At 35.6% G+C, this 14,055-nt stretch overlaps 1 protein-coding gene across 3 annotated transcripts in view; it reads right to left on the bottom strand.

Moving 5' to 3' along the window:
• Positions 1-365: 365 nt before the first annotated feature.
• Positions 366-14,055, bottom strand: part of LOC128224414 (eEF1A lysine and N-terminal methyltransferase-like) — a 17,236-nt gene continuing 3,546 nt past the window's right edge. For all 3 annotated transcript variants that reach the window (XM_052934244.1, XM_052934245.1, XM_052934248.1), the window contains exons 4-14: positions 13,256-13,464; positions 11,764-11,887; positions 10,728-10,846; positions 9,559-9,693; positions 6,522-6,708; positions 5,298-5,478; positions 4,570-4,704; positions 3,878-3,954; positions 2,717-2,852; positions 1,264-1,392; positions 366-804 (exon numbers count right to left, since the gene is read on the bottom strand). In XM_052934244.1, coding sequence (XP_052790204.1) covers positions 395-804; positions 1,264-1,392; positions 2,717-2,852; positions 3,878-3,954; positions 4,570-4,704; positions 5,298-5,478; positions 6,522-6,708; positions 9,559-9,693; positions 10,728-10,846; positions 11,764-11,887; positions 13,256-13,464 — 1,842 coding nt within the window. In that variant the 3' untranslated portion in view covers positions 366-394. The remainder of the gene's footprint in view (positions 805-1,263; positions 1,393-2,716; positions 2,853-3,877; positions 3,955-4,569; positions 4,705-5,297; positions 5,479-6,521; positions 6,709-9,558; positions 9,694-10,727; positions 10,847-11,763; positions 11,888-13,255; positions 13,465-14,055) is intronic.

The raw sequence follows: 14,055 nt of genomic DNA, 5'->3' as shown, positions 1-14,055 counted from the left end.
ATATCCCTGAATTAGACTGATACACTCTTATACTCATATACTCTGCTTCATCAAGTTCTTGTATTTGGAATGGAATAAATCTGGATAACTGAGGCTATTTCTTCATGCAAGTCGCAAGGGCAAACTGACAAAACAGCTAACAACATACACATGTGTCTCATCCTGCGATTTTAGGCCCAATATTGATTTTTTCATATATTGTTTATAGTTAAATTAATCCCAACAGTGACAATAAAAAATTACCAATGCAAACTTCTGACTTAAATCTTTGGATTTGTGAAGAAATAAACAAATTATTGCACACCATATCTGTGAATAACATGCTTAAGTATATAAAGGACTAAACATATTTTTTTCAAGTGGTTTTATTTATTTTTTGGGTTAATTCTTTTAACTATGTTACCAATAAATTTTCAAAAGCATCTATCAAATCAACAGCAGGCTTATCAGCAGTTTGCTTTTTCATGAACCTGTCTAGCATTTTACACTGTTCAATAACCTTATTTTTCAATGTCTCCAGTCTTTTATTACGATCTTCATTCGCTTCTTCAGTCTTACCACTATTCACCATATTTTCACCACTACCAGCTTTATCGTCTTTCTCTTTAGTACCATCTTTTTTGACATCTTTAGTTTCCATCTGGTTCACTGCTGCACTGTTTGTGTCTTTTATTGCAAAAACAATTTCATTCACTTCTTCTTCAACATGGCTGACAAAAATGGCGGGAAAAATGTCTTTTAGTCTTTGGATGACTTCTGCTTTCAAGGTAGAATCTCTGCTCACCAGGTTTAAAACCAGGACTCCTGAAGAGAAGACATAGTTTCATGTAATTCACATGATGTGAGCCTTAAATAATAAGCATCTTTGTTAAACAAAATCAAATACTTAATCCAATCCCATGTCAGGCGCATAGCTAGGGACAACTTGGGATAACGCAGTTCATTGACATACAGCATATTAACCCTTTCACCCCCTTCAGTTTTGATTTCAAATTTGGGGTCTTTGGTATATGACAAAAACTTCGACCTCTCAAAATTTCATTATGCAACTGCATATTTGCGTATAGTCATCTATGCGCCTGCATGTTTATTTCTTTGTACAGGGTTATCACTGTGAATTATAAATGACTCCGTTGATTTAACAGTTATAAGGATGGTTAACTCTCCTACCCCAGATAAGTAGATCCAAACATTTAGCAATGCTGGAAAACCTTAATTTAATTATAATACACTCTTGAATTTTTATATAAATCTTTATTTTACCTTGATCAACAAGGCAGTTGCAAATGTCCTGTAGGAATGGGGCCTCCACAAATGGTGCAGGGGGGCAGCTCATTCCGAGACTGACATCTTTACTGTCCACATCCAGCATAATCACATGTCTTTTGGGCCCTGAAAAAGTATGTACACTATGACTGGCATATTCTGAGACGACTAAATAGCAAAAGGTACCTAAAAGTGAAATGTATGCGGAAACTTTTGTCTTTTTGTTGTTTATATTTTGCCTCAGTGGTTGTTAGTCAATACCACATTTGTTTACATCACCAAATAATGACAAAAGTCAGCCATTTCTGATGCGTCTGTTACGGCATTTTATTTAACTTGTTTTGATTGGTTGTTGGTTCGCAACAAGGCCCAAAAATCGTCAACACTCAACTGCTACAGCTACCGTGGCAAAATGTTCAGCAGGCAAATATTTCATGCTAAAACTTCCAACTTGCCTGTCTGCTAGACAGGCAGAAATTGTACAATTACAAAAAGACTGATATACCGAAGAATGTCTAATTTCATGAGGACCCTTCCTTCTCCAATTTGGGAAATGCTGATTTTACTAGTACAGGGATGTGATTGAAGGGAGGGCTGAAACCATTTCGGCCATGGATTCTCGGGGCACTTTTGGGATCAAAAGCACACTGCCGTAGAAGAAAAACTGGCTATTTTTGAAGCTCTTTTGAGTGTTCTTATGACTTTAAATTTGAAGCTAACTGGAATATCAACTCTAACAACCAAAAGCACTCTAGTAACTTTTTAAATCAGCTTTTTGGGGGGGGGGTCCCTGGGGCTATTAGATCCCCAAATTCCGCGAATCCGCGGACAAATCACATCCCTGTAATATTATATATGACACTATTGTTCAAACAAATGAAAATTATGGTAAATTGATATTTTGCTTAGTTTTATATATTGCGACCAGGATCAGTATTTAATATCAAACTTGGACCTGACTTAAGTTTAAGATTAAAAGGTGAGTGTTTTGAGACAACTGTAGAATTCATTGGGCAATAGACTAAATGGAATCACTGAGGTATGTCTAAAGATATGTTTAAGAATATAATTGAAAAGTGCTCCAAGTTGATTCCGGGATCTGAATATAACTGAATATTAATACTGGTTATAACTTATATTGCAACAAACTTATACTGTTTTTGACGGCTTGATTGCATTGCAAAATTGGTAAAATAGAACCCTTGCAAATTTAAAAGGTTTTACAGAAAAGTTATCAAATATATTGCACAATTTCTACATCTTTAATCTATTGACTTGTGTCTCCTGTTTGGAGAAATATCTTGTTGCCACTTACAAACGACCTCAACAAGATGCCATAATTGCATTGACAACCGGTCAATCTTGTTGTGACTTTCAAGAAATTTTCGTGAATTGCCTTATTTATAATTTAACAAAATATTACTAAATTATAATTTTTTTATGTGCTTACCTTTTTTTGCCTCTTGCTGTATAAACTTGAGCCCATCATCAACATGGACTTTGAGCTGGTCATCAGGACGGAAACCAAACCATTCTGTTGCCACGGTTACCATTTCTGGGTCGATGTCAACAACATCTAGATGCACCTTATTAGAAAAAAGATGTTAAGAATAATTCAATTTTGAATTTTTGTATACCAGTCCCAACTCGCTATGTGGACATCTGATATATCGATTTTTCGGTTGTGTTGACATTTTTCCCCGGTCACGAATTCATTTCTTATTCTATATAAAATCATTCTGTTTATGTCAATTTTTTTAAATCTCAATTTTTTTGCTATGTCAAACTCAGATTTCAGTCCCTGTGGTCAAATTTCACACATTTTCTGTGTTCTTTATGTCAAACTGCAGATTGGTCTGTAAGTGCGAAAAAAGTCATGACAGTTTGCCGCATGTCGCTAAATAACCGAGCATGTCAAAATAAACCGTGATAATTTGGAGTATATTTGGTAAGTGCTAATAATTTAAGTTGTTTGGTTTATGTTTTTGATAATAGAGACATTCATTACTTAAGCTCATGATTTTTTGTTTATGTATAAAACATGGGGATTTTTATTGATTTGATGACAATCTCAAATGGGCCAAGAAAGAATAACTTCAAAAATGTCCGATGTTAGTTCCACTGCTCTGATCGACCAATCAGAAAAAAGATCTGGTGTAATAATAAGTTTGTTGTTTTCTCGAGGAGATATATTACTAGACCAATTCAATTGCAGAATTGAGACTCAATGTGATGCGTTTGGTGCTATATATTGGTATTTCAGATGTGACGAATGTTCGTTATCTCAACTTTTTTTCGTAGGTGCTGACGAGTTAGACATAACAAGTTTTGACTGTATATATAAGTAGTATAAATGATTAATAATGTATAATACGAAATATATCAAAAAATTATGAAAGAAGACTATCGATATCAAGTGAATTCCTCCCTTATAGCAAAAGCCTTTACAATATAGTTTTCCACAAATATTACACTTTGCCTATTGTAGTCTAATAATAATGTTCAAGTTGGTCATACATGTATATTTGTCTAACATCATCATACAACAGGCATGAAATTTCAATCTGAAAAACAGGAATGCTCCACAAATGTGTTGAACTGAAGAACTCACCTGAGGGAAGTATTGATGTATGTATGTGGGTAAGCCCCCTCCTCCCAGTCCAATTAATAACACCGACATGTCCCCTTCTGAAAACGAAAGGAAATGGTCATAATTGAACAAACATGTATGTAATTATCTAGAAAAGAGTTCTTCATGATGTCCATGTGCAGTTGCCTAGATCATTAAGTGTTTTGGTCCACTTTCAAAGGGAAAGGTGGCGGGGCCCTTTGATAAGGGTGTTTTGGCAAAAAAGGATAAAATATATAGGATTTTTTTAATAATTTCACATAATGTTCAACTTGTTTTCAACAAACCTATCAACATAGTCATGAATGGAACTATATTGCTACATCTGTTTAATTCTTAGAGGTTAATGCATTCCATTAGACAGGATTTTTTACCTTGGTAGGAGAAAAATTTATATTCTTTCGGGAGGGATAAGAACTAAAAACACTTAACATGGTCTTTGAAGTCTTATACATGTCCCTTTCATAATGGCAGGCTTATTCTGTGTACTTAAACACATGTTTATTGTGTACAGTTTGTTTCGATGTGATGATTGCAATATATAAATAAAGAGTGAGAATCAAAAGTTATATTGCACAAGTGGTGTAGCTGGAGGTTCTACTGTTTCCTTTTATATTCATGGTTTATATAACATATAAGGTATACAACCACTCATGTAACATAGACCAACATACCTAACAAGTCTGTGAGCCTTCCACTCTGAACACACGACATGCCGGCTACCATGGCAACATGATGTTGACAAGCAAGGTAACTCTTGTCCACTACTATGCTTGACTGTCTACCTTTGCCCTTCTTTTTTACATTAACTGAAAGTGAAGGTAAGATAAATTTTGTTTGGTACTTAGCTTATAATGTGACTTCAAACTGTCATAAGAATTTTACCAAAACATTTTGCGGTTAATGTGTGTTAAGATATTTAGAAAGGTTTTTATTCCCATAGAAAAAAATACTACCAAACCTGCGCAGTATTCAATAGCCATCTAAGATTTAACTGAATTTTATGAGTAAAACCCTACTTCTTTATTGGACTGTTTAACAAATTGACCAATAGACTGAATGGAATCGGTCAGGCATATCTAAGGATAAATTTTAAAGAACTAATAAACTACAGTAGAACTGTGATCATTCAATCAGGCAGTTCGAGAACTGAAGATCGGTCAAGCCTTTGAACAAGCGATTCCCACAATGCAATACAAAATATATTCCGAAGTAAACAACTGGTATGAAAACTTCAAACTTTAAAGAAATGTATGACTAAAATGTAAACTTGGGTCCTACGAAAAATTTAATCACTCAATGTAGTGTTAAATGAAGTATAAAGCAAATTGAATAGAACTTCAATCAGTACTTTATTAAAGATACCATCAACAGTCTATAAAAATTTCCCATCAGAACTTACCTGTTTTCAATCTGGCCTCTGATTGGACAATATTTTGGTTTGCCAGAAACACAAGTCGCCTGAATGTTTTCCCTGCGTCACCCTGTACTTCCTCAATAACATACTCCCCGCTTAAATTGCTGCTACCTTGCTTCACAATGTGTCGGGAACCTATATCGTTGCCTAGCGACAGAAAGGGCACCTGCAAAAGAAAATCTGTACTGCCTGCATATCACAGAAAAATAAAGTGACACTATTGACATTAATGAAATAGATGTTCTTGTAGAATTCTGTTAAGTGGATGTATCACCTGTTGGCGCTAGCAGGTGCCAATTGTTGTCTTATCAAATTAGTTTAAGCTAATGCAACTTATATTAATCACTCTTGTTGGCATGATGTTGCATGGTCTTGTGTTGTGGGGAAAACCAGAGTATCCAGGGGAAACCCGCTTGTCCAATTTAGTGACCACAAACCAAACTCACAAGCTCCAAGGCTGGGAATCAAACCCAGGTTGCCTTGGTGAGAAATGAGTACACCTACCATTGCGCTAACCAGACAATTAAGCCCGGATAAATTTCAGTGTATCAGGTTCATCCAAACTAATCAAAATCATTAAAATCATTAGGGGTCATCTACTGCTTAGTTTGAGGAACATAGGAAAAAGATTAAGTCTGCTGAATATATTGAGCAGAAACTGTATTTGTAGTAATGTCACCTTGAACGTGACCTTTGATCTTTTGACCTAATAAAATTATACGAGTCATCTTCAAGATAAATAACCAAACTTTATTTTAGGACCTTATAAAGATTTTAAAAGAGTATGGGATATAAAAAGCAGAACGTGATTTTCTAGAAGAGGTCAGCAATATCTTGGGTCATACTGGTTGTTTACTGGCACTGACCCACGAGCAAACAAAGTCTGAAAACTCTACAACATGTTTTACACAAAGTATTGATCCAAAACTAATTTTCTAGTGAAGTTTTTTATTGCCACCAGAACCTTGACCTTTGACCTATTGACCCCAAAATCAATAAGAGACATCTAAAACCCATGATCATTGTGCATAGAAAGTTTGAGGACTCTACAACAGGTCATTCAAAAGTTATTGATTGGAATTAAAAGTGTCAGTATTGCCAGACAAAGTGATCCCTATATTTCAGAAATGCAACTGAACCATTAATTGAATATTGCCATTACACTTAGTAAAAGGGGATATAAAATTTCTATATAGTATAATACGGTACCTTTTTTCCCTGTTTAAATCCTGGTGGAGCCAGTTCCATGACTTTTGCAGACAGTTCCGCTTGAATGGCATCTAGGTCATTGTAGACATGGTTTCTATGGAGACTGACCACAACAAGCCGGTCAAAACCAGCGCTACTGGACAGTTGAAGACGTCCTGCATCTGTAGAGAACATCCACTCAGTTTCCCTGGAATTACATAGGCCACGAACTAATTATTTCATGAATTACTTTTTGACAGATATCACACTGATATTGCTTCAAGTTGAAACTTTGTAATTTAATCCAAGTTTGATTGGTGAAGCTGACTTTGTTCTGAAAGTTCTAATGGAAACTACAGAGATAAGCCAAGAAGCGTAAGAATATCTGTCATGTGTTTCTGGTCCGGATAGAAAAATTTGACCAGCATACCTTACCTAAATTACTTTTTATGAAATAAAATAACATAGCAAAACGCATTTTTGAACATTTCTACAAAAAGTGCAAGGGATGATGTTTACTGATTTCATGATGTGCAGTAATTTTTATTCACTGCACACATCAGGAGATTCCTTTAATATAAAGACTTTAAAGGGTTATTTTCCTTTGTTTTTAATTCTAAAGATCGTGGCTTAGACTTCGACTTACTGCTGAGCAGCGGTAGTATACTGGCATACCCAGTAAGTCGAAGTCTAAGTCGCGCTCTTTAGAAGGTTGTCCGTTCATCCGTGTTTTCGATGTAAGTCGGTTTGTTATTGTTTACGAATTTATCAAATAACTTCATAAGGTTACATACCACTAATATATAAATAACAACAATCAATGTGAGTACCCCAATAGTTTTTATTCATACATATGTACAATAGTTTGCCATTTTAAAAATACATGTTTTAATGCGGGTTAAAATGTTCATGTCTAAAATTGCGTTCAGTTGAGTTCAGTACAGCTGGGGTTCTTGGCCAGGCTCCGGAGCACCATGCATTCGTCCCACACCATGTGCGTCTTGATCTCCTCGATGCCCGATGCGTGAACTTTGATGCGGTTGAAATAGTCGCGGACAGAGAAGTGGTCCTCCGACGCCAGGATCAGGTTGGTATTGGGAAAGTCGTCCACGATGGCCCAGATTTGCGCAGAGAACTGTTTCCTCTTAGGTTTGCCGATGATCCTCCGTATAGCTAGCTAGAGATCGTGGTTAACCTCCGTCGTGTTTAGGTAATGGTCCAGCAGGTTCCATATGTTATTCTTGGACGAGGAGCCGGCCGTTTGTCCATTGTAGTCCCGTACGTAGTGGAAGTCTAGTTGATCGTAAGTAATGGCCTCGACGTTGCTGACCATGAGTTGTTGAGCGCTAGGCACGTAGCCGTAGCTGATGGTATCTCTCTTGTTAAAATTGTGTACATCTACCGTCAGGTCCAAAAACTCATATTTTTCGTAGTAGTTTAGGTAGGCTGCCATCATCTTTGGCCAATAGTTTATCGTCCTGGCGGTCCTCATCTGAAACGGTTTAATTCTGTTGGTCTTGGGAACGGGTGCGTTGATGTTCAGTATCTGATGATTTTCTGCAGTCCGGGTCAAGTCCATGGTGATTATCTTCATTGCATCGACTCCGAATCGTTGATGGGTTCTGACAAGGTCCGACTTTGGATACGCCGAGAGTTGCTTGTCTCCACCATGGTATCGGGCATGTCGATACCTTCGTCGTTGCCGTCTGTACAAGTTTATCGGTTGCAATAATCTTTCTCTGTTAGATGTATACAATTCTGCATAACTGTAGTTGTTGTTGTTGTAAAATAAAATAAAAACCAAAACAAACTTTCTTATGAAAGAATACCTTTACAAAATGTCAAGCAAAGGTATAAACAAACTCCATGTAAATAAACATAACCTACTTAATAAACGTAAATAAACATAACCTACTTAATAAACGTAAATAAACATAACCTACTTAATAAACGTAAATAAACATAACCTACTTATCAAATGTAAATAAACATGACCTAGATACTTAATGTAAACAATAACATTCGCAGGAGTTGGAGGTTGGATGTACCGGGTGAAAGGACATTCTAGTATAGAGCGCGACTTATACTTACATCATGGGGTTCCCGTAGGGACTCCTACGGAGAAGCTACTCTTTCTCCTATGATGTAAGTATAAGTCGCGCTCTATTTCTGTATTTTTTAAAATTTATTGAAATCATATATTAAAATATCATAATTATTCTTACATAAAGTATTTAATAAAAGAAATAAAAAGTATTGGGTAACAGCATGTGACTCATCTAGCATGGGGGTGCCAGATAGAGTTCACCAGAAATGCCTAAGCGGTGTGCAGAATAAAGCTTACTGAGAACTTGATGTTTATAGACATGTAGATAACAGACAATCAACATGAAACACAAAAACATAAAAATCACAGATTACAGCATCAGTGTTCGGAACTAAAGGGATTCTAAGAGTCTGTAATACCTTCATTATGGAATGGACGCCCAGACTTTGGGGCTTAGGAGTCGGTCAGAATCCTACTTCAGGCAAAGGATGACAGTAACAATCAATAATATTTTGAAGTTTTATGTACTCTTTTGAGTTTCTGAAAATGTAAAACATTCTATCTTGTTTGAAGCTAAATGTAAAACATTTGAAGTTAATTCGCATTATATAATTCCTATATCTTTGTCAACAATATTTTCATCATGAGTTGGTCTCCTTGGTTTTAACTTGTACTCCTTAGATTGTAAGTCAGGGTATATCGATGGATTGCTGCTCAAAAACTGTTAGTGTTTAACACGGAGCATGAGAGAAGCTGTAAATATTACAATGATATTCTCTATAAAAAGTATATAGGCATCACCTGCCCATAGCTAAACTGGAAGTGGCTGATCGTTCATGATGCTTTATAGATTATATTTATGCTGGTGAGATAAGAAACTAGGAGACAATGTGTATAAATTTAGAGGTAAAAGCAAAATATTTCTTCAGTGATTTTAGATTCAGGAGCAAAAAGAATGTTTTCTGCTCCCATCTTTTCAATTTCCACAACAACATTTTTCTGTTACTTTACCTGCCCTGCGGTACAATGAATATTGCAAACTGTCCATGCTGCTTTGAAGCAGAATCCACCATGGTCAGAGTATATCGTGGTGTAGCCGCGCTGTTGCTGTACAATGCTAGCTGGAGTTGCTCTTCCGTAACCTTCCTGAATTAATAATAATGCACATATTAAAACTAGAAAATAAAGTTATATTGGCTTGAAAAATTGCAGTTTACTTTCATTGCCCAAAAAGGCTACTATTTTGAAAATAGGAATAATAGCATTATGGCTTTTACATATACTGAACTTCCCCACATATACACCTATTTTTGTGTCACAAAACCTTGACTCTTTTCTGTAATCTTATTTCTATAACTACATCACAAACTTTTACTCATTTCTATAACTAGGTCAACACACCGCAAAGTCTTTAGCCAACTGTTGTAGGAATTAACCCACTATAACTATGACACAAACCTTTGACCAATTTCTATAACTAGGTCACTGACCTTTGACTAATTTCTATAACTATGACACAAAACATTGATTTATTTCTATAACTTAGCCACAAACCTTTGACTTACAAGGTCACTAACCTTTCACTAATTTCCATAACTAGGTCACAAACCTTTGACTTACAAGGTCACTAACCTTTCACCATTTTCTATAACTAGGTCACAAACCTTTGACTTATTAGGTCACTAACCTTTCACCAATTTCTATAACTAGGTCACAAAACTTTGATTTATTTCTATAACTAGGTCACAAAACTTTGATTTATTTCTATAACTAGGTCACAAACCTTTGACTTATTAGGTCACTAACCTTTCACCAATTTCTATAACTAGGTCACAAAACTTTGATTTATTTCTATAACTAAGTCACAAAACTTTGATTTATTTCTATAATTGAGTCACAAACCTTTAACCAATTTCTATTACTAGGTCACAAACCTTTGACTTATAAGGTCACTAACCATTCACCAATTTCTATAACTAGGTCACAAAACTTTGATTTATTTCTTTAATTGAGTCACAAACCTTTAACCAATTTCGATAACTATGTCACAAACCTTTGATTTATTTCTTCAACTGGGTTACAAACCTTGGACTTATTTATAAAATTAGGTCACTAACTGTTGACCAAGTTCGATCACTGCGTCACAAACATTTATTTATATTTATAACAGGGTCACAAACCTTTGACTTATTCTCTGCCTTACAACAGCAAAGTATTGTAACTGTTGAACAGCTGATACCAGCTCTGCCACACCGGGCAACCTCTCTGTCTTATCTTCATGGTTACAGACTTCCAGAATCTGAAAAAAAGTATATTAAATAGATACAATTGAATTTGTTTGTGTACCAGTTTGTTACACTAGTGTGGTAAATTATGCAAACTTGTTCAATGCACATGTTCTTGAACAAGAAATCCTGGAAGGGAAATCTGTCAAAATTACATCCATAGCATGAAAACAGCTGTCTCGGATTGATTGAAACTGTTAATTGACAACAATGTATTGTGCAATGATGTTAATGCCTCCGTGTGTCCGATTAGCTCAGTGGTTAGTGCACTCGCTTCTCACCTAGGCGACCTAGGTTCGATACCCGGCCTTGGCGCATGTGAGTTTCGTTTGTGGTCACCATGCCAGACAAATGGGTTTTCTCCGGGTATTCGGGTTTCCCCCAAAACACAAGACCACACTCTCGCGCAACATTGTGCCAATGAGAGGGATTAATATAAGTTGAAATAACTTGTTTTACAATCATTACATACAATATTCAAACATAAATAAGTTTACACCAATGCCCCCCTTGCACTGCATGGCTCACTGTCTCCGACCCACAAATAGGCTCTCTGATAACTCCATTAACCTTAATGTTAAATGTTGATGCCTGGTAAAACAATGTCATTTTGGTTCATATGAAATTATTTGTTTGAAAGTAATATAATTTTAGTTCAATTTAATTTATTTAATTTTACAACGATTGTGGATTGTGAAACAAGACTCCCGGCAACAAGTGTTATAACTTTCATTGAATATCTTAAATGCTTTTTGAGTTATTACTAAGGTGAAAGTGTATGCACACCAATGACTTCGATGCCAACAGTACACAAACAACCCCAAGCCTATGACAATACCTCAACTTTTGTTTCTTTGAAAAAGATACAAGTCAAGATGGGCAAACAAGCATCACAATGATTAGTTTATAAGGGGGCCAAAACCTCACCAACCTGTGGAAGTTGAGGGTTCTTCTTGAACTTTGTACACACAACAGCAAACACCGGCATGTTGAAATCTTTTTCGGAGCCCTCTGAATTGTCCGTATTTATCTTGTGGATACGCACAGCCCAGCTTCTGTAAAGAAAAGAAGTTCAGGCATTTGTTTAAAAAGTGACGAAGGGCCATAACTCTTACAGCACAATGTTACTGTGAATTAGTTCATGAAGTTTAAAGATGTTATCTTCAATGATCGTTTAACGAAGCAAAAAAATGTAACAGGTTCATTCCTGTGAAAATAATTTGAAATTAGGTCAATAGTTTCAGAAGAGATTTTCATACAGACATATATTGAAAAGTAGCCCCAGTGGCAACATAGGTCGAGAGAATTTGATAAAGGGTCACAAAGGGTCTCTGTATGAACAATTCTGTACAACTATTTTGAAATTGAGCCAATAGTTTCTGAAGAGAAGATTTTCAAAGTCTTCCATAAAGACATAATTATAGTAAAAAGTAGTCTCTGGCCGCCATTCTTTTTACCAATCAACATAGGGTGAAGGATTTTGATAGAGGGTCACCAAAGGAACATTTCTGTTAACTTGTTTTAAAATCAGACCAGTGGTTTCTGAGGAGATGGCCATGGCAAGTTCTACATGGAACCACTTTTATTAAAGGAATTACTGGAAGTGGACCGTTGCGTACTATGGCAGCATGAGATGACCAAGTTTGAAACAATGATAGATAAATCTGACTTTGAAATAGAGATAATTTGAAATAGCGATTTTGGTTTATTGATGGAAATTAGAATTAAACAAAGATGAAATAAAATCGAGACTGAATATATATATATTTGAAATAATAATAAATTTCTGTACCTAGTGTTCAGAGTAACAATGATTAAATGTATTAATTAGCAAATCGAGTTGTATATGAAGTTAAAACAATAAAAAGTGTCACAGAGAGGTTTTTTTTTAAAAAGTGACATAATTAAACAATAATTTAAAGATGCACTATTACTCCCCAATAAGATTTCTCACAATTAATACTATTGTTTTAATATTCAAAAAAGAATTAATTAATGTTGCAAACAATTGTTCATATAGAGTTTAATTTGAAAGAAATGTGCAAAAAAAACAGTATTTCTTCTTTTTGAGATTATAGCTAAGATCACAGTAAATCTATAAGCATTCACCACCAATCATTTAATATTTTTGTGTTTTCAGCTATTAAATACACGGTTACAATTAATCTTGTTATCAGTATTTAATACTTTCCATAAATGCATTATTTAATAAGTAGTTAAAGGTTTATCAGTCAAAATTTATGTTCTTTATACATGTGTATGTATATATATTAAATAAGAGTGTCATTTTAAGCCAGAGCTAACTCTTGAATTATAGGCCTTGGGGTTTATGAGTCCAAGTTTGTGCACTGACCGCCCTTGACACCATGGCGTTCACAATGCCTATATATTAGCAATGACAAGCTAAAAGTCCCACTTATTACCTTTCAGAAAAATATCTAACAATCTTCCTAAGGATGTGTTCTTGTAGCAGGGAGATGCAGATATATCTCCCCATGAGCTTGATGACACGATCAATTTCCGAGAACATCTGATCAATATCAGCCACAACTTTGTCACTTTCATCCACCATGAGAGCATCCAGAGTACCCTTGTCAAGGACTACAGAATATTCGCCGTCATAAAATTCCATCTGAAAATTTGATTATTAAATATGTTTTAAAGTGAAGGGTCATTGGAACCTGTATTGTGAAATCTCCAAATGAAGTTCACGCTTGGGAGTTTGTGTTACAGAAGGTGCAAGAGAAAATACAGTGAAACTGCGTTCCCTCAAACAAGCGGTCGTTCAAAACCGGCGTTCCCTCGAGGTCGGAGCTTGGTCCGGAACTTTTTTCCTTTTATTTTCATATAAAATATACCCACGCTGTATCGAAACCTAGTTATGTCGAGCAGTCGAGCAATATCCTTGGTCCCAAGTACACAAATCGTGCACAAAACCTTATGGCTCCCTCGAGGACATAATTTCACACTTTTTCCCGAACGATTGATAATCGGGTCATTCGAAACATCAGTCACTCGAGGATTTGGCTTGGTCCCTGGCGATCTCGAGCGATCGCAGTTGTACTGCACCATGAAAATCAGCACACTTATTTTTTTGCTGGGGACAACAGAAAATACCTGGCCCAAATTTCACAAAAATACTTACATTGTAAGTCAAATCTCAATCTCAGACTCAACTCATTTTACCACATAAAAGCACATTATGATTTAAAATCTTGCATGT

This window comes from Mya arenaria, chromosome 17 (genome assembly GCF_026914265.1).
Source record: "Mya arenaria isolate MELC-2E11 chromosome 17, ASM2691426v1".
In the NCBI taxonomy this organism is placed as follows: Eukaryota; Metazoa; Mollusca; class Bivalvia; order Myida; family Myidae; genus Mya; species Mya arenaria.
The sequence above is the reverse complement of the archived record's forward strand: the minus strand, read 5'-3'. Positions and strand labels throughout refer to the sequence as shown.